This window comes from Lichenostomus cassidix, chromosome Z (assembly GCF_008360975.1).
Source record: "Lichenostomus cassidix isolate B80296 chromosome Z, HeHo_3.0, whole genome shotgun sequence".
Taxonomy (NCBI): Eukaryota; Metazoa; Chordata; class Aves; order Passeriformes; family Meliphagidae; genus Lichenostomus; species Lichenostomus cassidix.
The window spans coordinates 22,162,435-22,185,790 of record NC_139511.1 but is presented as its reverse complement, the minus strand read 5'-3'; the positions used below and the strand labels follow the sequence as shown (position 1 = coordinate 22,185,790).

Here is a 23,356-nt window from a genome sequence, read left to right as displayed (position 1 = left end):
AGTATGTCCTTTAAAGACAATGTTTAGACATCATCTTCCAAGGAGAGGTACCAACACTTAAAAAGTCCAAGCTGCAGTGAATGCTTTGCAAAGGGATAAGATATCTTAAAGACAAAGTTGTGCTTTCCAAGTAAACAGCATTACCAGAATTCTAAGGTTGTGGAAGATATGGACATTAAATGTATGAAAGTTAAAAAAAAAAAAAAAAAAAGATTTAAAAGTCAACTGGATTCTCTTGAAAGGCTGCGGTCTTTTTTAAATACAAATGTGTACTGCCTCCCCCTAACTCAGTTAATGCTTTTAGAGGGACTTTTAGGGGAAAAGAAAAAAGGGAAGGGAGAAAAGGCACCATGGGGATAGCCGGGGCAAGGGGGAAAGAGGGAAGGGGGAGAAAAAGGGAGAGGGGAGTAGTGGGAGGACAGAGGGAGGGAAGGGGAAAGGGGAGAGGGGAGTGTAGAGAGGGGAGAAGGAAGAAAGGAGAAGGGAAAGGAGACAAGAGAGAAGATGGGAGAAGGGAAAGGGGAGAAGAGAATGTGGGGAGGGGAATGCAGGAAAGGGAAAGGGGAGGGGGGGAAGAGAGAGAGGGAAGGGGAGAGGAGGGAGGGGAGAGGGGAAAGGGGAGAGTGGAGAGGCCTTATGAATGAAGCCAGTAGAGCTAAAATGTTACTTTCAGATACTTTAGTTTTTCACAAATCAGAGGTGCTTTCTCCAAGGAGCAGGTAAGGACAGCTTTCCAAGCACTCTGATGGTATCGTACATTAACTCTGTTTTATGACACTTTCAGCCTTCAATTCAGGTCATTTAAACTTCCTTTTCCGAGCAGCCTGAGTATGAAATTCAGATTTGTGTTTAGCTCAGTTCACACCCTTCTTGAAGGACACCATATTCCTATGGATTTCTCTTGGGTCTGCCCATACTGTGTCAAGAAGGAGTTAGGGGATTTTTTCTCCTGCTCTGTCAAAAGACAGAGCATCACATAAAAAAAAAATAAATCAGTATTAAATAAGTCCACACACTGGCTGCAGTGGTCAGATGAGCTCAGTTGTGGAAATGAGATATAATTAAAACACTGGGTAACCTTCAACCTGATTGTGTAATTAGACACACCAAATATTACAAGTCTGTAAGAGTAAAATGTTTAGTTTTCCTCCCATATTCATTGCTGTGATAGACTGTGAGATGCAGAACTACCCACTCATATCAACATGGTGTAAGTTTCAATCTGTTCTTCATCAAATTAGGCAGCTTAGATAAAGAACCAATATTATATTCCATTCAAACATGATGGCCAAATGTGACCTCGAAATGTTAGAAAGATCAGTCCAATAATCACAGTTCATTACCAGTAAGGTAACAGTTTCACTGAAACTTAAACATGTAAACTCCTGAAAATCAAAAACCAGGGGGTGGAGGAGGTGGCGTGGTGAATGCTGGAGTGTTGTGTGCATTTTTGCTTCCACTGATGTATACTGTCACACAAACACACAAGGAAAGAAATATAATCCAACCCTTAACTGAATTCCAGTCCAGTTGACCTTTAAATCAGCCTTGCACAGAATGAAAAGCTGTCCTTATAGAACTCATTTGCTGTACCTTTGCTCACTGCAAAAGCCTTTTTGTGGACTTGACCACTGACAAAAAGCTATATGCTAACCAACAATATTTAACTTGAGATCTAAATGCTAGACTATCTCTAGCCAACACAAGAAGTGAAGCATTTCTACCTCTGCACCCAAAAGACCTCCTCTGTGAGGCTGCAAACAATGAACAGAGAGCTGTTTAGACATCAAAAAATGAGATATACCATTGCTTTACAATGGTTCAAATTAAAAGCATCAACTCTTTTTTCTCCTGTGGCTGTAAAACTCCTGCAGGGTTGAAAGGCAAGAACATTTAATTTCTTAGCATATCAAACAACTGTAATATTTAAGCAGAACAGGAAAAGAAAAAAAGAAGGCATTGGGGGGGAGGGGCACAGGGAAACATATTTCAAACATTTGCACAAGTGTCAACATAACCACATTACACGCTTTAATTACACCAACACTGTAATTACAGTAACATTAGAGATAGTGGAACAGCAATAAGAAATAGCCTTCATTTTCATTTTATATATAGCATGATTTTTTAAAATTAAAATTATTTTAAACACTTTATAAACAGGAGTATTTTTAAACAAACACACTGTGTTTTAAGCAGCACATACACTCTATTTCAACGAGTTCCGTCCTTTTTGCATTAAGATAAATTGTACTTGTAAATGCAAGCTCTGTGTGCACAAAAAGTACAGAACATTGACCAGCTCCTTCTGGCATACCAAGAATTTAAATACCAAAACTATTTTAAATAGATTATATTCCTTATGGAGAAATCAGAGATTCTTTAAGTGGGGGAAAAAAAGCAAACCATAGTGAGAAGAAGGTGTCACATGCATTTTGAAATGTGACACTGATGTCTTCACACTGACATGCCCTATACAAGCCTACCAGAAGTTTAGTGGGTTTTTGCATGTGAGATCCCACTTTGGATGTTTTCTTAACATTTTCTCTCTTTTAGAGCTGTTTTCTTGCAAATTCCCCTACAGAGCACAAAGGCAATTTAGCAAGGCAATGCACAGTATGAGTACTCCAGATGCAAGACAACAACTGTGCAAATCTAAACTGCAAGCTGGTGAGCAGTGCTGGTAGCAAACTGGTCTGAGAGCAAATCTCACTGCTGATATAGCAATGGAGCTATAATGGCCATAACATTAGAAGCAAAGACAGTGTAACCTGAATTTGCAAATGTATTCTTTAATGCTTCCATTTCCATATGCTTTTCATTCTGTAAATTTGAACTGTCTGAGATGCTAATTTTTTTGTGATTTGCATCTGCCCAATGCTCTTTGAGGTAAGAGGGGACAAGCTCATTATTTCCAAGTCTCAGCCCTCTCTTGCTACTCATCAAACAGGTCTTTAGGAAAGCAATCACCTCTCTACCAGCAGGTCAGATGAGGAGATATATTACCATCAGTTTGCTGAGATGGTGTCAGACTACAGTGGATTTAAAGATTACAACTCCTGCAACAAGTTGTGTACATGTATCTCAGGACAGGGTGGTGGTGGCAGGAGGGAGTACCAAGAACTGATGGCTTTTTGCTTATCAAGCTGATTTGAAAGAGTACCAGTACTAACAATTCACTAGCTATCTAAAAGACGCTGGTGAAATTGCACACTTGATCTGAGAGAACCTGGAAGGATGAACTTTAGAAACATGAAATGTAAGACAGAGCTTTAGAGTTTGTCTTGTTGGTAACTCTTCCAGAGCACCAGGGAGTGTGGTTTTAAAGTGGATAATTATGTCAGAAGAAAGCCTAATAGCCAAGATGAGGTATCTTTCAAGAAATAAAGCATGCACAAAGTACTTTCAGTGCATCTGTGTAAAAGCATCAACTCATCTGTGGATTACACAGACTGTAAGAATCTCTCTAGCATGGTACCACAGAGAGCATGAGGAATCCTACAGCTAAGCACTCCTTAAATCTTCGAGCAGACCACAATGAAGGAGGCTGTTAGGACTGTCTGCTCACAGTCATCTGTCCTTCAAATCTGCAACTGTACAATAATCATAACCAATGGAAAATTATTTACGCATAATAAAGTGGGCAGGACAAAACTCTAATTTGCCAAGTCTGCACAGGCTCAGAAGGAAATCAGAACCACTGCACTGGGGCTGGCTGCAACCAGAGCAAACCACTGACTGCCAGTGAAATCCCCAAAATCTACATCTCCACGCTACTGAGCATGATGCTATTGCATCTCCATGTAACTGAAATACAGAAATAAACAAACACAATGGTTATAAAGATTTACAGAATACCACAAAGAGAAATCTATTATAGATGAAACAGAGTGCATTGTCCTTAAAAATATTCCCATTGTTCTTGACACAAAATGAACAAGAGTAGCACTATCCCTAAGTCATCTCTTTAACCGCATCAGGAGTACCAGGAAGACATTCTGCTAATGCAGATACCATTCAGCTCAAGCCAGTCTAATGATAAAATCAGCAAAACATGCACAAATTCTGATACGTACCTGATCTATTAATCCTGTCAATTCTGTCCATGCTAGAAGCAGAGATTCTAATACGAGGGCTACTCTGATTAGAGGATTCAGAGCCTCCATCAGCAAAGGAGTCTTCAAAGGCAAAAAGTATTTCTTTCACACATTTGTGACAGACATTGTGCTGGCAGGGAAGGATCAGTGGATGGGTAAACAATTCCTTGCATGCTGGGCAGATGAGTTCTCTTTCAATACCCTTAATGGCAACCTTCATGATAGAAAGAGGGAGAAACAAGTGTAAGCGCAGGAAAACATGAGCCATCAAGACTTATGGCACTGCTCTATGTCACTGCAGCTCTGTAGAATAAATGCACACAGTTTTATCTGGTTTGAGGCACTTCTCTGGCTAAAACAAATTTCAATTAACATTTATGAAAACACTGACAGCACTCATTTCAACTAAAGTGAGCACTGCCACTAGGCAAACTCAGTTCATCTTTAGGTCATGTCTGCATTGCAGGGGAGGAAACGAGGGGAGTAGTCTTAATTCCACTCAAGGACCTAGTGAAACGAATGCAACCATACTTCTTAACAATAGGAGTCCACACGTTTAGCTTGCTCGCTGGCTTACGAAGAGGGAGAAAAGAAAAAAATTAAAAAATGAAGTGTCAGACTGGTTAAACAACAGGCTTTCCTAACGTGTAATTCATGTTTAAGGGTTGAAACTGTCTCGATTTCATTAGGGCAATAGTTTCGAGTTACGAACACCATTTATTTATTTATTTCTATGTTTATTTACGTCTTTCATCTGTCGCACAAAGAGCCGCCTGTGGATCGGTGCAGCTCTCCAGTAATTCCGTGCCCCCCGGGGCCGCCGCTGGCACCGCGCCCCGCCGAGCACCGGCTGTCGGGCGGCACGGCACGGCTCGGCTCGGCTCGGCACGGCTCGGCTCGGCACGGCTCGGCTCGGCACGGCAGCGCAGCGCAGCGCCCTCTCCGCCCGGCGCCTCGGGAGCTTCCCCAAGCGCACCGCGCCCGTCGGAGCTGCCCGCCAGCCCTGCCCGCCGTCCCGGCTCCGCCGCCAGCCGGGCACCGACGGACCTGCCGGCGCACACCGCGGGGACTGCCTGAGTGACGCACAGACAGACACACGGACGGACAGACACCCTGCAGCCCCCCGCAGCACAAGCGGAGGGACGACGCACCCCGCCCGGCGGCCGCGCCCCGCCTGCTCCCCGCGCTCACCGGGCTCTCCAGCCGGTCGCTCTCCATCGCCGCGCCTCCCGCTGCTGCTCACGCTGCGCCGGGGCGCCGTCAGCCCGGGCGGGCGGTCGGGACGCGCACGGTGCAGCGCCCGCGGCGGCGCCCGGCGCAAAATGGCGAGCGGGCGGGCGAGCGGGCGGGCGCGGGGCAGCGCGGGCGGGGCGGAGCGGCCGCGCCCGGGCAGAGCCGCACGGCCGAGCTGGAGCTGGAGCTGGAGCTGTCCAGCCGCCCCCGCCGCTCCCCGCGGGACACCGGCTATCGCTGCTATTGTTTTGGTCCTTCTCCGTCGCCGAGCGGCACCGGAAATGCCGCCCGTCCCGGCGGCAGGGAGAATTGAGTGCTTTCCCGCTCAGCCCCTGCCATCGATCACCTCCCGTGGTACCCATGTCATAAGGTCGCTGAGTCGCAGAACGGTGGGGGTTGGAAGGGACCTTGAAGAGCACAGATTCACAGAATCAATCAGGTTGGAAAAGACCTCTGAGACCATCGAGTCCAATCTATGTCCTAAAACCATCTTGTCAAGTCGACCATGGCACTAAGTGCCACATCCAGTCTTTCCATAAATACCTCCACCACCTCCCTGAGCTTTGAAGAAATTCTTCCTCATATCCCACCTGAATTTCCCCTGGCTCAGCTTAAGACTGTGTCCTCTCATCCTGATCATCTAATTCCGATTCCCCCACTGTGGGCAGGGGCACCTTCCATGAGATAAGATTGCTCAAGCCCCCATTCAGCCTGGCCTTGATCCAGGGATGGAGCATCCACAGCTTCTCTGGGCAACCTGTGCCAGTGTCCCACCACCATCACAGTGAAGAATTTTGTCCTAATACTTATTCTAAACCTGCCCTCTTTAAGTTTAAATTCATTCCTCCTTTTCACACTACCTGGTCATGCAATAGCTCACTCTCCCTCTTTTTCATAAGCCCCCTTTAGATACTGAAAGGCTGAAATAAGGTCTCTGTGGAACCTTCTCTTCTCCATGCTCAACAGTCCCAACTCTCTCAGCCTGTCTTCACAGGACAGGTGCTATAGCCCTCTGATCATTTTCGTGGCCCTCTTTCGGACTCACTCCAGCAGGTCTATGTCTCTCTTGTGCTGAGAATCACAGAGCTGGATGCAGTGCTCCGGTTGGTGTGTCACAAAAGCCAAGTAGAGGGGGATAATCACCTCCCTCATCCTGCTGCCCACTCTGCTTTTGGTTTGGGCTTGGGATTCAATTGGCCCTCTGGGCTCTGAGTGCACACTCTTGCTCATGTCCAACTTTTCATCCGTGAGAAATCCTAAGTCCTTCTCGTCAATGATTCAATGAAGTCAATGACTTCTCCCAGTCTATACTCACTCATTTGGAGATAAAGATGTCAAGTGGGACTGTGTCGAAGGCCTTACAGAAGTCACTTGTTGGTCTTCCCATGTCAACCTTTGCAGTCACCCCATCACAGCAGATGACCAGTTTGGTCAGGCACAATTTGCCCTTAATGAAGCTGTGCTGGCTCTCTCAGACCACCTCCTTCTTTTCTGTGTGCTTTAACAGTTCTTCCATGAAGATCTGTTCCATCATCTTCCCAGGCACTGAGGAAATGCTGACAAGTCTGTAATTCCCCAGATCTTCCTTTGTCCCCTTATTAAAAACAGGCATGGTGTTTCCCCTTTCCCAGTCACTGGCAACTTGGCCTGACTGCCATGAATTCTCAAATATCATGCAGGAGGCATGCACCAGGAAGCTTTTTGTGGCTAGGATGAAAAAGAGGTGGGGAAGTGTGGCTAGCACAGTTTTTCCCATGAGAGGTTTTTTTGTGTTTTGTAAATAAAGATAAAGTTTGGATGTTTTGGAACAGTGTCCCAAAACTTGAGCAGTGCAGGCCTGGCCAATCAGGCCTGGGGGAAGGCTTCTGACTGACTAATCTGAGTGACTTTTGAGAACTCTATAAATGTGATGAAATCAAAACAATAAAGGTCATTCCTTCTTGCCACTGAGAACCAATGCATTCATTACTCTGCTAGCTGCTCAACAGCAACAGGGAAGTGGTTGTGATGGCCAGCACCTCCTACCCTCACCTTGCAGCATGTTTCCATTGGAAAAGGGGTAGCAAATACCCTTTTCATCATCTGCCAGAACAAACAAAAATAAGTTTAAATTTCCAGCATCTTCATGTTTTGGCAAGGGTGCACAACCATGGCAGTAGCAACAGTTAGCATTAGGCTAAGGGAGAAAAAACATCAGTTAGCAAGCTTGGAGTGAAAGCATACATTGTCCTCACATTACACAGTGGGAGGAGGTTTAGTTAATTAAAATGCATGAAGACTGGCTTATGTGAATGATTAAATGTTGTCAATTTGACAAACCCTAAATTTGACCTACTTGCCTATTTAAAGAACAACATCAGTATAAGAAGTTCCCTTTTCCCCTCAAAATTACTTTGCATATGCGTCAATAAAACAAACATAGTAGAAATGTCTTACTTGGGCATTATTTACACCTGGGTTTCAGTGGCCTGGACGTGAAACTTGAATGGAAATTTACACTCAGAAATCATGAACACAGAGGTGATTTTTCTACATGTCCAGTGCAACAAAGAAGAACTTTCTACAGAAGACTTATGAAGATATTATTTTACATCTGCTTTAGTAAGCAGTCTCATAAAAATACAGAGTACTGTGCTTGAAATTATTCTGATAATGCCAGTGAATGCACAGTATGTGTATTCAAACTGAAACATGTCACTGAACTGGGCAGGGGGGAGAACAGGTTGGTAAGGGCATGTGTTGTCAGCCTGCCAACTATGTTTTGAATAATGATTTGCAAACCTTTGAATAAATATATTATCTCTTAACCACCTCTACTGTTCCAAACTTTCCTGATGTTACAGGCAGGCAGCTTTCAATAAGCATTTGTCTGCTCTAGCACATTACCCACTGCTGACACTGGATTGTGGCTGATGCAGGGCCAAATAAACTATCAGCCTCAGACAAGAACAAAGACCCCTTGGCTCTACAGTTATAGTTGAAACAGTAGGAAGAGATTTTGGTGGAACAGCAAGAAAAACCATTCTGCACTTCATGGCAGAGGTGTAGATGCTAGTGCAGGTGGGTGCTGCCAGCACAGACAAACCTGGAGCACACATTTCCTCCTGTGCTCCTGCCATCTTCACATGGCACTGACCACAGTGCCAACTACTGCTACTGCCAGGACTTGTGAATGGTTCTTTGTTCAATGCCCTAAGAGATTGTTATGGCACTGTCTGTGTACCTGTTTGCTCTGGCTTCAGAGTACTTTAGAGTAGGATTTTAATTACCACCTCCATCACATTAAGATGTTACATGGAAGAAAATATCCTTGAAGGCCTCCAAAGGGCAAGACTCCCCCTTCTGCACTCACACCTTTTTATAAGCCTTTTAGTCCTTTCCCAGCCCAGGACTACTGCATTTGCAGTGACAAAATTCTCATTAGCTTTAGGTACTGGAAGGAAAAACTACAGCTAGGAATGGCTGATACATTAAAAATATAAGAGCACAAACCAGTGTCAGAAAAGACTCCTGTCCTTAGCCTCTGAAAAAGGGGTTAATAAGACCAGCATGACTACAGAAGTCAGATCTACCCTCCTGCTTTTTTTCCAGCCAAAGACATGCATCAAATGCACCCATTCTGCTCTCAAGGGACTCCTTTTGCATGGAGTAATACCTGGGGAGTGTCAAAATAATTCTACCCATCCTTCAAAATTCACACCTGTCCCCTAAGCAGACAGGGTCTGACCAGGAGTTACAGCATACCCTGAGCTCCCAAGACAGCAGAAGATGACAGAAACTGGGATGGGTGGGCGTTACCATCCTATTTTGCCCCTTACCTCACATTAAATGTACTTGTTAATTTAATAATTGATACACAGCAATATCCCAAGTGCTCATTTGCATTAAGTATCAGTAAAATTTCAAGAAGGATGCAGCACTGCTTTCCAACAAGCTGTAAAAATCCTACATTTGTTAACAGTGGAGCTGCAGTCCTACTGCATGAAGTAGGACTGAAGCTTCAGTCCTACTGCCAAAGCACCAGGAAGCTTCTGCTGACACCTCCCCTGCCTTCAGTAGCCAGGTCCTCAGACCAAAGCTTTTCAAGACATTTATTTTCAAGCTGCTTTTGCAACCATGGCTTGAGACTGACTCAGTTCCCTGCTGATCTGCACTCCTCTGACTGAAAATAGTAGAACCAATGCATCACAGTGAAGATATGCAGGATGAGAACAGACTTCTTCCTGAGCTAGTGTGACTGACTTGGGGACCAAGCTATCACAAAGATACTTTTCTCCCTGCACAATGTAAGTGTTTTCTTCCAGGATGGATTCAGAGGGGTGTTAGCCCACATCCTGCTCTTTGTAAATTGTCAGTTATTCAATTTGCTTGTCTGCTTAGTCCTGAAAAGTTGAACCTAATGAAGATTACTTCTATCCACAGGATTTTGCCAGTCATTCAGGCTGAAAGATATATTGTCCCCTCAGCAATAAGGCAGGAATTTATGATGCCTTACAGAAATTTGCCTTTTTTGGCTCAAGAATACAGGCTCAACTTTGTCTTCATAATGGTTGCCCTTCAACTGTGTGACCCTGAAAAGCCAGCAAAGATCTGTGGACCCTGGGTGTTTCAAAATGAACATAACTGTGGCTTGAGGATCTCTTACCATAAAACAAAAATATCAGCCCCTAATCCCTTGGTTCAGGGTTGTTTGTCTTCTCTGCAGAGATGTTCTGCAGGTCCATAATCTTCAAGGCTGGACAGGTTTCCTAACAGATCCCATAACCTGATCAGCTGGACTGAACAAGTTGGGAAGGTCCCACGTGCCACTGCTGTGCACAGAGTGCTGAGTCAATAAAGACTACACTTATTGAACTGCCAGAATATTGGGTCTGAAATCAGCTTTGAGTAGGATTTGCAGCTGTCATATCTCAAAATGGCTCAGTGTGTCTTTACTTTTTCACTTACTGCCACATCTACAGCAGTCCTGCTTCAATCTCAGGACACCTGGAAAGCAGCAGAGGATCCAAAGAACAGCCACAGACAACAGTCCACACAGAGGACTCTGCTTTTTCCCTCCATACATTGTAATCACTTGCCAAGCAAATGAAAGAATTACAATAAAAAAAAGCTTCCCAAAAATGCATGACATTCAAATCAAAGTATCTTCCAGCTTTGAATTACGAGAGAGTCCTACCTATAAAGAAATTATTACTGCTTAGCAGAAAGAAAATGTAAGGCTATTTTAAAAAGGATTTAGAATGTAAACAATTTACACTAAAAATAAATAAAGTTTACAAGAAAATCAGTCAGAGGCTCAGTTCCTGACACCATGAAGATATGACATGAAAAATAGGACAGTACACATGGAACACATGGAGAGCCTTCTCTCCTTCACTTCAGACTGTAGATACCCCTGTCACAGAGGACAAAGCTGGCAGCTCACCCTTGCCATGTCACATCCCATGTGCTTCTAGGTGCTTCAGGGATACCAATGTTGGAGTGATGAGGACATGTCTAAGATGTGGAAACACACCTTTGTCACACAGGTGACTAATCCAGCCAAGTAACTTATTACAAGCTGTAAAGACAGGCAAACTGGATTTTAACTGTTCTTGACTGCTAGATTTCAAGCTCAGACCTCTCCAAAGTACCTAACTTAATGCTGTTACATGACATTGAGCTCCATGTTATCTCTACACACTCTTTCAACCAAAGTCACTTCCTTATGCAAATATCCCTCACAATATACACATAATATGGCATGCTTTTGAATACTCTGTAAATGGAAGTAAATTGCTGTTAGAGGACTATTATCATCATAGGGACCCAAACCCCAAAGCACTGTACTGCACATAAACAAGAAATAGGTAAGTCCTTATCTTCTTTAGCATGAGGAGCAGAGCTCCAGTTTGGCTGAGTCAGGCAGCCCAGAGCAACCCACCAGCCACCACAGCCTCTAGGAAATGTTGTATTTCCCCTCTGTGGTTTGGGTTTGGATCCCTGTATATCCCTATCCCTTACTGTCACCTGTACAAAGCTGAAATGCTGCCACAAGAGAATTTTACATTAGTCAATACATGAAACCAGGCAGAAAGGGACAGAAATCAGTGTCACCTGCTGGTTCCAGCTGAAGGGCATACATAACTTGAAACGCTCTCAAAATTATTTTTGTATATTTCTCATGTTCTTATCATATGGGTTTTGGGTCTTGTTCTTAATAGTATCTGTTTCTCTAAGTGCTTTTTCTGGAGAATAGCTTTTAAAGCTGTTCCTTATGAACACAAACTGTCAGTTTCTGCAAACTGTGTGGAGTGTAGGAATAGATTGTAAAACAAAGCAAACAAGTGAGGGAAAAAAAGAGAGGCTGAGGGCCTTGAAACAGAGCAAGCCAAGGTCCTTATTTAAATTAAATCAGGGCATCACAGGGACAATGCCAGTGTTATTAGCTTCCCTCTGAAACCCACATCGGTTTATATCAGCTTGTTTTTGTTTAGCTTGATTTTGTTTAGCTTACAGAAAAATGCTGGAAAATGTTTTTACAAAGCAGATGGCAAGTATTGGTATCATTTAACCCATCAGATATTATTGTTTCTTTACAGCATCTAAAAGTTCTTTGAAGTTAATATTACAAGAGAATCAGATGCATTTCAAAAAACGAAAACGCACATCTATACAAGTAAAACAATTTGAAATGGAGTTTGAGTGAATAACTGAGGTAGGAGTGTGAGTGTTTTGACTAATGCAACTTGCAGGGAAGAATTTGGGGGAGGGGTGGAGAAGAGGCAGGGTTGGAAGAAGCCTGATACAATTTCTGGAATAATACATCATTTTGAGACAGATGAGTGTCTGTCCTTGCTGTGATTTGAACTGAGATTTCAGAGTCCTGAAAGAAGGTCATACAATCTCCTTCTGCACCAGTGCCTCTGATACAAAATGCAGTTAGTTGTTAATCTATCTCTAAGGGGTATTTTGGAGTTCTCAGATGGTACTGTGACATTTGTGACAGGTGCCATGGAGGCCCAGAATATCTCAGAGAGTATAATAGTGAGCCTAAGCAGATGCTATGGATATATGGATTACACAAGGACTGTCTTATTGGAAATAAAGTGCTACATGCATCTTTCTGTTCTAGGTACAACATGCAAGTTGTGTATGTGGAGTCACAGGACAATAATGAGTGCAGATCATTAAAAGAGATAACAGGTTTTTGAAGTGACATTCCCCCGGGGAAAAGTGATATATAATGATTTGCCCTGTTTGAGAGGTCTGATGGAGGTTGCCAGCCAAGTGGAAAAACAGCATGCTTGCCAAAAGGGGTCATGTGCCCAGGGTCCAAGGGCTGATGCACTGTACCTGCAGTGACCCTAGGTTTCAAGAGGTGAGTGTGCAAGTGTAAAGTATTCTCATTACATCTTGATTTTCTAATAGTTCTTTGTTCAGTGAAAGCCAGATGCTTAGCAGTTAACTCAGAGAATGTTAATGCTTCCAGGCTTTATTGCAAAAGCTTCATTGATAGGGGAGAAAGGGACTGGGAAAACTGGAGTGCTGGAACCTCTAAGAAGCAATACCCTAACCCCAAGCAAATACATTTTACTATGCAGAAGAGTCCTTTTGCTGGCATGATTTATGTCATCTGAGAAAGCAGTTTAATTATCCCAGCAGAACACCTCCAAGCTGCTGGACAACATCAATAAATTACAAAGAGTCTGAAATCTAAAACCCTGGTCTGAAGGTTCAAAAAATGCAAAAGGAAAATGTGGAGAGCAAGAGGTCTCAGGGCTGTGCATTGGAGAGGCTCAAGCAGTGATCACCACTATGGAAAGGCTGTGGTGGTCGCACAGCTGAAACTGCTCCCTTTTTCTTCATGAACAGCAAGTGTCTGTGATGATGTGACTTGGCAATGTCATTGTCTACGTATAAACAACAGCACTGTTTGCAATAAACATGCATGTTTCACACTACTGTGCCAGCCCTGCTGTCTATCGAGCCATATGCTCATGCAGAGGGTGCCTGACTAAAGTGCAAACTGCTTAACTGTGGGATAAGGGACAGAGGTAGCACCCCATCACAGAAGGAGTTTCCGACCTGAAACTCTTCATGATTTTGCTTGTTGTGTAAAATAGACAGAACCGTTGATTTTAAAATCGACCGAATTTTCCTTTAAAGCCACAGCATGATTACTCCCAGGCAAGGACGAGCAGAAAATCACCCAGGAAACTCCTAACTCACCTGCTCTAAAGGTTCATCCAGAACTTTTAGAAGAGGTAGTGGAGGAGAGGGAAGGGGGTAAAGATGTGCACAAACAACTGGCTGTGAAGGCAGCCTTTGGAGATATGCTGGAAAGTCATCAGGATGAGTCTAGAACAAACGATATTTCAAATAGCCCCATTGTTCAAGACACTTACTTTTACGTTTAAAAATATTGTGTCTGCTTAATTAAAACAAAAAAAACCCAAAAAACAACAAAACAAACACACCTGAATCTTTGGTGTTCCCTGGTTTCCACACATATCAGCAGCTCAACAGTACAAGTTGGTTTCCCTCTTTTTTTTTTTTTTCCCCTACAAAACACACACGCAAGTTTTCCTCAAAATACTTGCCAGCTCTGCACCAGCTCCTGGGGTTCCCTGTCCAGCGTTGCCGGCACCGGTGGCCAGCAGCAGCATCCATGCCCTGGCCGGAGCGGAGCTGCTCGGCGCAAATGCCCGCCCAGCTGGGGCTGCGCTGGCGGGCGCTTCGCATGGAAGTTATTTTTTTTTTTAACTTTTTCACCTTGTAGCCTCGGAAGTGTGCGGCAGATATTAAGGCAACCTCTAGAGTACAGCAGCTGTAAGGACGAATCATTCCTGCCCGCGCTTTCCCCCGAAAAACCCCGACAAAGCCTGGGAAGGGAGCCGTCTCTCCCGTCGGGCGCTGCCGGGGTGCGGCGGGGTGCCGTCCCTACCTTGTCCCGCTTCAGCAGCTCCAAGATGTAGCCAAACCGGGCACAGTCCGCGGCCACCTCCATGGCCCCCGCGCTCCCTGGCCGCCCGCAGCGCAGCGCTGGCCCCGGCGCTGTCCGGGGGAGGGCTGGCGTGTGCCACGATGCTCTGCCCGCCCACCGCTCACGGGACCCAGGATGATGGTGGAGACCGCGCATCCTGCACCGGCGCGGCACGACTGACAGGCACCTGGAGGTGCCCAGGAAAGCCTCGTCTCGGCTGCTGCGGCCGCGACAGCTGTGTTAAAGCTGACAAAATCACACGCACTCGTGGTCTCCTCAAATCTGAGCGGTGCTGGATCAATCACTGAGCCCATGGCATGGGGCTGATGCTGGTGCGTGCCCACCAGGCAACACCCAAGGTGGGCATGCCTCTTTTCAAAGCACAGTTTGTGGTGGATTATGCTGAGGAACAGCATGATGCCTTTGTTCCCAGGCCCCATTTGGTTTTCTCAAACTCTGAGCTTTTGTGCAGATAAAAAAATGTGTCTAAACAGAGAACACCTACTAATTTACATAAATGCATGTATGATCTGTCTCGTGTGTTTGCACTAGACTAGTGTTGTGTTTGTGGGGGTAACTTAAACCTTCCTATCACCTCTTTTTCTGCATCCCAGGCGTGATGCTACCTCTAGGGATGAGATGGATATAACATGCCTGTATACAACTGTGGCAGAAAAACTGGTTCCAGAAGCTCAAGTACCCTCCTCTTCTTGATGAAGGTACCCCTCAGTCCCACTGAGATGTTCACACCGGGCAGGAGGGCCAGCTATCAGGTGAGGCACTGCACAGCCACCCAGACACAGTGGGCAAGGGAGTTCCACAGGACAGCTGGGAAATGGTATTTGAGATGTGGCAGACATCACATTCCTGCTCCATGCCTGTCCCCACTCCAAACCACTAGTATACCTTGCTTCTGGTAGAGGAACTGCAGTTCACTTCAGCCAGCAGCTGGCTCATTTCTTCCTATTTCGGAGTCAAACTTCCCCAAACCCAAAGATCCCATCTGCCTCCAAGACCTGGGGGAGAGGGACAGGTGAATGGCCAGTGCACTCCTGTCTCACCAGCTCTGCTCCAAACTGAGAGGTGGCAGGTGACCAGCCCTTCTTACGCTGTAGCTATCAGGTAGCCCATGGAGGACATCACCCCTGTGTGGTGAAAACACACCAAAGAGTATTTTATAACAGGATAATGTATCCCCTCAGAGGCTGCATTTCCTAAGATATTGATATAGTAGTAATGTTATCTGAAATTCTCTCTACAGGTTACTACTCACTGAAATAGTATATCCTTTCTTTCTCAGGAAACAGGACTCATGAATAGCTCGAGACTTTTCTGTTACTAGATATTGTGCAATTATATATATCAAATGACTCATTAATCAAATAGCTCATTATTATCATATAGACAGGCTTTCAGTGCTCCACTTCTTGCTTTTGTGCAATCAGCCCAGGAATAAACAATGGGCAGTGGCACTGGAGGCACTCAGATGTCATCACCCACACAGCTGAGAAGTCCTCCATATATAATTTAACTCCATGTGAGATATTTTCCTTTCTGATCTGATGTCAGCTCACCAAATGGCAGTCATGTAGGAAATTTTCACTACCATAATTTCATTGTGTCAGTGCTGAGTGCTGGCAGAGAGCAGGGCTGGCTGAGGCTGGGACAGAGGGCTGGGGCAGGGCTGGGACTAGGACTGGGACAGGAAGGAATACCTTGGTGCTCCCAAGCTGCTCAGTAGTCATGTGCAGGAAACTGTGCAGGTGGTGGCCTCAGCAACAGCGGCACTCCTGCACCAAGGAAGGCTGTATCATGATATCAGTGTGAATCTCCAGATGATAACCAGCACCAGGAGCAAACATACCTTTGACCCTACTGCTCTGTAATGACAGGCTGTGTGAAAAGACATGGAATTTACAACCCTTTGTGCTCCACTGGCAAGATGTTTACTCCACTGGAACCTTTCAGCAGAAGGCACACCTGCACCTGAATCTCACTGCAGCTTTGTCATGTTTGTGTGAAGCAACCCCCAACAGCCATCCTCCAAAGTCTGAGACAAGAGTCTCCTCCAGTGCCTGCACCATGGGTTTGCTCCAGTGCTTTTTTCTCATGTTCTTTGGCCACGAACCACACTAGTACTTTGAACTAGGTGCTCTGAATTTCTGGCTGCTCTCTTGTGATTTATTTTTTTCTTTAACACTTAGTTGTGTTTAGGCGGTGGGTTTGTTTTTTTTCCTTCTGTTTCTGACAAACATTATAGGTTATGGGCAGCCTGGGCTGCAATTCAAAAGACATGACAAACCAGGACAAACTAGGACAAAAATGGAGGATTCTTTGTTCCTCTTCCTTCACCTCCTCACATCCCACTTCCATAAATTGATAAGTGTAAATGTAAATGTAAAGACATGTAAATGTAGCTCAAGTCATGAAGTCAGCCAGGGCAAGGATACAAGAGAAGATGGAAGAAGCTGATGGTTCTTTCATGATCTCTTCTTGGAGTGGTTTTGTTTCAGGACTAGCTCTGTTAGCACTCCCGGTTCAGATGGCTGCCACTGATAGTTAAGCATGAGGATGCCACAAACCACTTGTGCATTGATTTCACTTCACAGCTTCAGCAATTGCTTCCTCTCAAGCAGCTCTAGCCAGGATGATCCTGGCCCCTTCATGACTCTCTGCCAGCAGCCCTGCAGGAAAGGGTATTTCTGCATGTCCTGCAAGCCTGAGCAGAGCCTTGTGGACAGTTCAGGGTCATTAACACAAGCTCTCTCCATACATCCAGACTAGCTAGGAATTTGGGACAATCCTCTGCAGAAGATATCTATTCCTATAACCATTCTAAGGGCTCCTGTTTACTTCCCTTTGGATAGCAGCCTTTGTGCTGAGTGGAGGATGGCTGACAGGGGAATGTGCTTTTGGAAGGCTGTAGACAGATGGAGAAGCTTCACGTTGCAGCTGGGTGGTCCAGGGTAACCCTCTTGGTAACTGACAGCTCTGTATGCACAACCCCTACTGAGGTGGGCTCTCCATCAAAAATAGCTGGGAGCTCCTCACCTGTTCCGTGTAAATCCAACATATGAAATTGCTTTTCATACTTTTTTTTCTTTTGTTTCACCTCTTGAGTGAGTTTCTTTTTGAGGAACAAGGATGTCTGAAAATCAATTCAACCCTTTGGTTGTAATGAAATTATCTAAGAGTATGTCATATAATGTTAAAATGAAACATATAGGATATTATTTGTTTTCTGTTCCTTAAATTTGAAGCAGGTCTCCAAAAATCCAAGGATCCCAGTCAGATTACTGAATCATATAAACTAATTGGTATAATTTTATATCAGTGGAAAAACTGGTCCTGTATTACAATCCTGAAATTTCATGCAACACAGGGTTCTGTTGTGGCATGTTGGTATACAAATTAAAACAGAAAGGAAATTTTTGTTCCCTGACCTGTGAATTATGTTGATTCTCCCAGGGCAATGACAACAGCTCTATATTTTCTCTTTGATCTCTTCCTCTGTCTTAGTTGACTTCTAAACGAAATCTGAGCAGTGAAGCCTACTCAGATGCTTTTGTCTTTCTGTTCCTCTAGGACTGTGAGATATTTTCCCATTTCCATTGCACAGGGAATCCAGTCAAGCACACACCCTCAGCAGCTGTCTAGCACCATGGTGGGGTGGGTCTTCTCTCACTGTGCCCCTGTACACCACACTTGAACTTTTTGGCCACCATCACCTGAGGAAATCTACTTACAGAGTGTTTGAAACCAGTTGCAGGTGGTGATATGATTAAGGGCTAACACAAATAATGCAGTACAGGGGAGAGAAAGAGAGTTTCCATTTTATAGTATGCAGGGGGCAAATGTTTCTGTGATGTACTTTTATCTCAGACAATTCCGATGTCACTGAGAATTACAATGCCAGAACAATGGACTTGCAAGAAAGGTGATGTTAAAAATAGTAGAAAATTGTGCTGGTATTCAGCATGAACTGCTTCACTGTTGAATTGTACATGTGAGCAAACATGTGAAATCATGAAAAAAACACCTCTGAACTGCAAGTGTGCATGTCTCTGGTAAACACTGTGACCTGCTTTTATTCTCCAAACAGCATTCAGAAGCCTGCATCCAGCTTGAGTAATATGAAACAGAATCCATGTGAATAGTTTATGAATTTTATATAAACTCCTTCCTTCTGTGGGGAGTGATGTAGATGTGAACTGTCACTGGCAGAAAATAAATTGCCATGAAACGGATGAGAGCTTCTGGGGGCTGGAAAGGTGTTGCAAGCAGGACAAATGAGACCAAACTATTTCAAATCTCACTGTACTTGCATGCAGACTTAAACCTCTCCCTGCAATAAACCCCATCTCTATAGCCACAAGGGGATTTTTTTCCCCCATTCCTTCCTGTGCTGCTCTGGGGTAAACAGAGGAGCAAAAGTCTCTGTAGCCTCTTGACAAGCAGTCAGAAAACTCTACTTCTGCATCTCTTCCACATTTTATCTGAGGTCCTTCTCAAGATGGCCAATTCCTGCACCTTCACCCTGACAACCAGGTTAATAAATTCCACTCAGGATTCAAATTTAGGCTGAGATCCCGAGATCTCTCACATGATGCAGCTGCCAAATCACATCTTCACTTTCTTCTGGAGAATTTGATTTTTGCCTTTTCCATGTCTCTAAAACTCCTTAGTGATCTAATTTTTACTCCCCATCCCCACAGACTGAAACAGGGTTTTATTTATTTTTATATACTTTGTTCTAATAGATACTGGCAAAAACATGAAGGTCACTAAACACATAAGACTTAATATGGCTAATAAACAGCAGGAGATACTGAAGCAGTTCTGCTGCTGCTCTCTGGCTAACACAACATACTCGGTTGCTAATGGCCAGAAGAAATTCTCACCCTTTGCCTGTACCTCTCATTTCCCTTACTTCTGGCTGTAAGTCCTCAGGCACAGGCAAATGTAATAAAATTAAAATGTGAATTTCAAATCCACGATATATTGGATCCAAATATTTTGTTGTACTGTGCTCAGACCTTTTTGATGCTGGACATACCTATCTCTAGGCCTTTTGTCTTGCTCCTTTTGAAGACCTCTGTTCAAGTTCCATTAATATATTCATTCAGTATTTTTGAGACACGAACACACAAAATAAAGTATAGAGAGAAAACTGAATCTGCACTGTTTGAAAAATTATCTTTATGTATGATTTCCTCCTAGCCTGTCCCATGTGACACTGGCAGAGTATCACATGCCCCTGGGAACAAGCTCATTTAAAAAATATGGGTTAAGTATGTAGACTACTATTAATATTTAATGTATTGAGTGTGTTATTAGATATTTATGAGGAATAAGCTAAAGTACATAATTATGCATACCATGAATATATCATGTAATTGCCATTTTTGGTTGCTACTACAGTTAATCGAGTTTGACAATACAAAGAGAATTTGGGGTATCTAGAGTTTTAACAAATATTAATTGAGCAAAATACAGCAAGCTTGAGTCTATTAATTTACTGATTCTATTCAGTTACTTAAAAGAATGTGTCTAATGAAGAAATCAGAGACATGCAAATCAGAGAAAGATAAGGGAAAGATGAGCACTGCTGAGATCTGCATGCAAATGTTGTCATGTATGTTTTAGTAATTTTGTGTGTTTTGCAAAAGGGGCAGGTCTGTAACTGTGAAGGCTCTGAAGAATGAAGCATAGACACAAAAGCTTTTCAGACTCAGCTGGCCTTCAGAGACTATTACTCCTTTCTACAAAGCCCATCCAATTCATGCCTTCAAGGTTTAAGCCTGTCAGCTGGGCTCCTGCACTTTTCTTTCAGCTTAACTACACCCAGATTAGGCTTGAGTTAACTTTCCCTTTTCAAAATGGCATGCAGTGCTCCTGCAGTGAAATTCATCCCCTGCATTTACCCACGGGTTAATAAAGTCTTTAATCCACTCTAAAGGTGGATTAAGCTCCCTGCAGATTGACTTTGCACAGGGCAAGGCAGATGCAGAACCTGCTGTGCCCAAGGGCTGACCCTCCCAGTGTCACACAGCACCAGAATGTCACACAGCACCTGCTTTGTTACCTGCGTGCCTGCCTGGCGTTTGAGGCTCACCAGAGCCTCCACACCAATAACTCCATTTAACACCAGCATCCAGCTGGGATCAGCACTTAGGCATCTGTCATGCTGCCGGAGTACCTGCCTGCAGGAGCACTGACTGCTGGCTCTGGGCAGGCAGCACGGCAATGATGGGAATTCCTGTGCCTCCTTCCCTCTCTGAAGCCTGACAAAGGAGCTGGTGACCTGTCAAAGAGCAACTGGCTCAAACAAGCTGGCTTATGTATAGAAAGGAATGTGCATCACAGAGCAAAAGGCCAGAAATGTCACTTGGGGGAATTTGTCTGAAATCACTACAAAGCAAATGGTTCCTTGTAGGGTTAATAAAAGGCCAAGGGTGGAGCTCAGTGACACTTCTGCTCCCTGGTCCCATCGTGTGGCACGTGGAGAGGATCTGGGGCATAATTTGTTCTGGATCTGAGATGGATGCTGAGGCTGCCCAGCAGTATTTGGGGCCCAGACCCCCAGATCATGGCTCTGCCTGGTTCCCCATTTGTGTTGCAGTGCAGGGCAAACAAAGCACCACGAGGTGCAGAGCCAGCCACAGGGTGCAGCAGCAGGGAGCCACTGCTCCGAGGGCTGTCCCACAGACACCACAGGGCAGAGTGAGCTGCTCCCAGCCTTGCTGTGTGAGCTTGGTCACCTTCATCCCAGGGTCACAGGCAGAAGCAGAGTCCCTCATGATGTGAGTCCCTGCTGTGGGCCCACAAGAACTTACACACTATTCTGGAGTTTCTGGAAAATGAACTCTCCCTGGATTCCCATACAAATTTCTTTTCATTCCTTTGACTTCTACAAACTGCTTGGCAACTTTAGTAGTTCTTTCAGTGTGCTTGGAAAGGCCTCCCTGATGCAGCAACCTAACTGAGTGGAATAGACTTCTTTCCAATTCAGTTACAACACCCTAAATCCACAGAGGCACACTCACTTTGCCCTGCTGTGGAAAGTCAGATGCATGTTAGTGTGCCAAGGGTGGCCCCTCTCAGTGTCTTCCCCAAATAACTTGTCAGACAAGGATTTCAAAGAGGTTAAAGATAGACAAACTCCTACTAGTTTGGAATATCATATTATTTATTACATTTTTCACTGCGTTTATGTTGAACTAAGGTGTGTGGAATACTGGCAAAATAGATATTTTAGCCTGGTTTAATTTTTTTTTACCATTAGCTTAACACAAACAAGAATATTCAATTCCTGACTGACAGCAGTAGATGAGCAGAAGTGTTTGGGGTAGAACTGTCTCAACCCATAAGACAAAGCACATCTAAACTGCCTGAATCGTTATTTGCCAGTGTTTCCAGAGCACAGAACTTCACCAGAGTGACTAACATAGGGGCATTTACTTATTAGAAAAAAAATTTTAAAAAAAGGCTTCCTTTATATCCCTATTCACTCCATATCTGGCTACCATCAAAAAGCAACAGAAAGCTCAGTTTTTTCTGACAGGACAAGTGGTCTGTGGGTAGCTGGAGTAGGCTGGGCAGCCAGTAAGGGGATAGGAGGGGGTCCAGTCCAGACTGGCTATCAGATCAACAGCTGCTGCAGAATTTAATTTCCTTTTATAGAAGGGAAACTGTGGGAACTGTTGCTCTCCATAGTCGGTGGAGCCTTTGACTTAAAAAACTGCCCTCCCTGGGGAACAGACGCTACGTAACATCTCAAATGCTTGCTTGTTTGCTCAGGTTTCTGCTGCAGCCAAAAACAGTGTGCTTGTGTTTGCTTTATGCAGGGACCTGTGAAGCCTCCCTTTTCTGTGGCTTCTGGACCATGACTTGGAGTCATGGGAGATGAGAAAGCTTGCAACAGCCCTGAGAGGTTTCAGGCAGATGATAAGGGAAATGCAGTGTTAGGACTGTCCAGGCAGAAGGAGAAATGTGCCAGGAGCCTACCTGCTGCTAAGCACAGGGACCCGAGGGGCAGCAGCAGGCTCGGGTGCCTGTCCAGGTCTGTGCTGGTGGCCACTGAGCACAGGAGCTGTCACAGGGCTGGGAAACAGCTTTCACACCTACAGCTGCTGTTCCCAGCTCGTGCTCAGAGCTGGCAGCGCCCCTCAGCAGGGAGGAGGGCATCCTGGGCAGACAGAACGTGTGCCTCTGCTCTTCCCTTGTTCCTGTGTTTAGCAAAAGGTGAGATAAACCAGGGCTGGCAGAAGCGAAGGGGACAGGACTTGGTTTTATGGCCAGAGCAGCTCACCTTGTTAGCACAGTTTGCACCTTTTGTTTAGACAGCCACCATCACAGTCCTCACTTGTACTACCAACCTCGTCTTTCTGTAGGAGGAAGTTGCTTGAGGCTGGAGTTTTTTTACACTGAAAACAGATGTCAAGGCATGGAGCCATCAGAAAAAATTGGTAGTAGAAGTTTGCATGGTCTGCAGAGGAAACTATCTATAGCAGCTGGGCAGTCACAGAGGGCATGTTATCACCACCCTGCAGGATTCATTCTGGCCTCATACAGGGAGTTATATATAGAGCTGCATGCAAAAATACAGAAGAGCCCTTTGCCTGTGTGGGAAAGCCTCATCAGGCCTCCTCTTGAGCAGACTCCTGTCCTTGTGCTCACCAGAGAGCTGTGTATTTCAGAGGATATTTTGGAAGGATGCTGGACAGTGAGTACCTCCCAAGGACAGCTGATCTGTAAACACTGTACAAGTGTTCACCAGAGTGCATGTATGCCCAGCCTAAGATTTCTGATTTCCTCTGAAGTATTTTTGTGCTATTTATAGAAACCTTCCCTCCACCCTGCCTTCCCATCTATGTACCTCACAGATTGGATCTACAATAAACAGTCCCCCCAGAGCAAAACTCTCCTTGGTTTAAGAATTCGCAGGTTGGGGGTTTGGGGGAGGTGGAGGTGGCATTAAAAAAAAAAAATTAAAGTGGAACTCAAGAACTTAAGAAATAGTCCAGCAGGGTCCTTAAGAGCCCACCAGAGTGCCCTAAGG

At 44.7% G+C, this 23,356-nt stretch overlaps 1 protein-coding gene across 1 annotated transcript in view; it reads right to left on the bottom strand.

The window, feature by feature from the left end:
• Positions 1-5,422, bottom strand: part of TRIM36 (tripartite motif containing 36) — a 33,741-nt gene extending 28,319 nt beyond the window's left edge. Inside the window, exons 1-2 of the mRNA XM_085041810.1 lie at positions 5,289-5,422; positions 4,077-4,311 (exon numbers count right to left, since the gene is read on the bottom strand). Coding sequence (XP_084897936.1) covers positions 4,077-4,311; positions 5,289-5,315 — 262 coding nt within the window. The 5' untranslated portion in view covers positions 5,316-5,422. The remainder of the gene's footprint in view (positions 1-4,076; positions 4,312-5,288) is intronic.
• Positions 5,423-23,356: the final 17,934 nt, after the last annotated feature.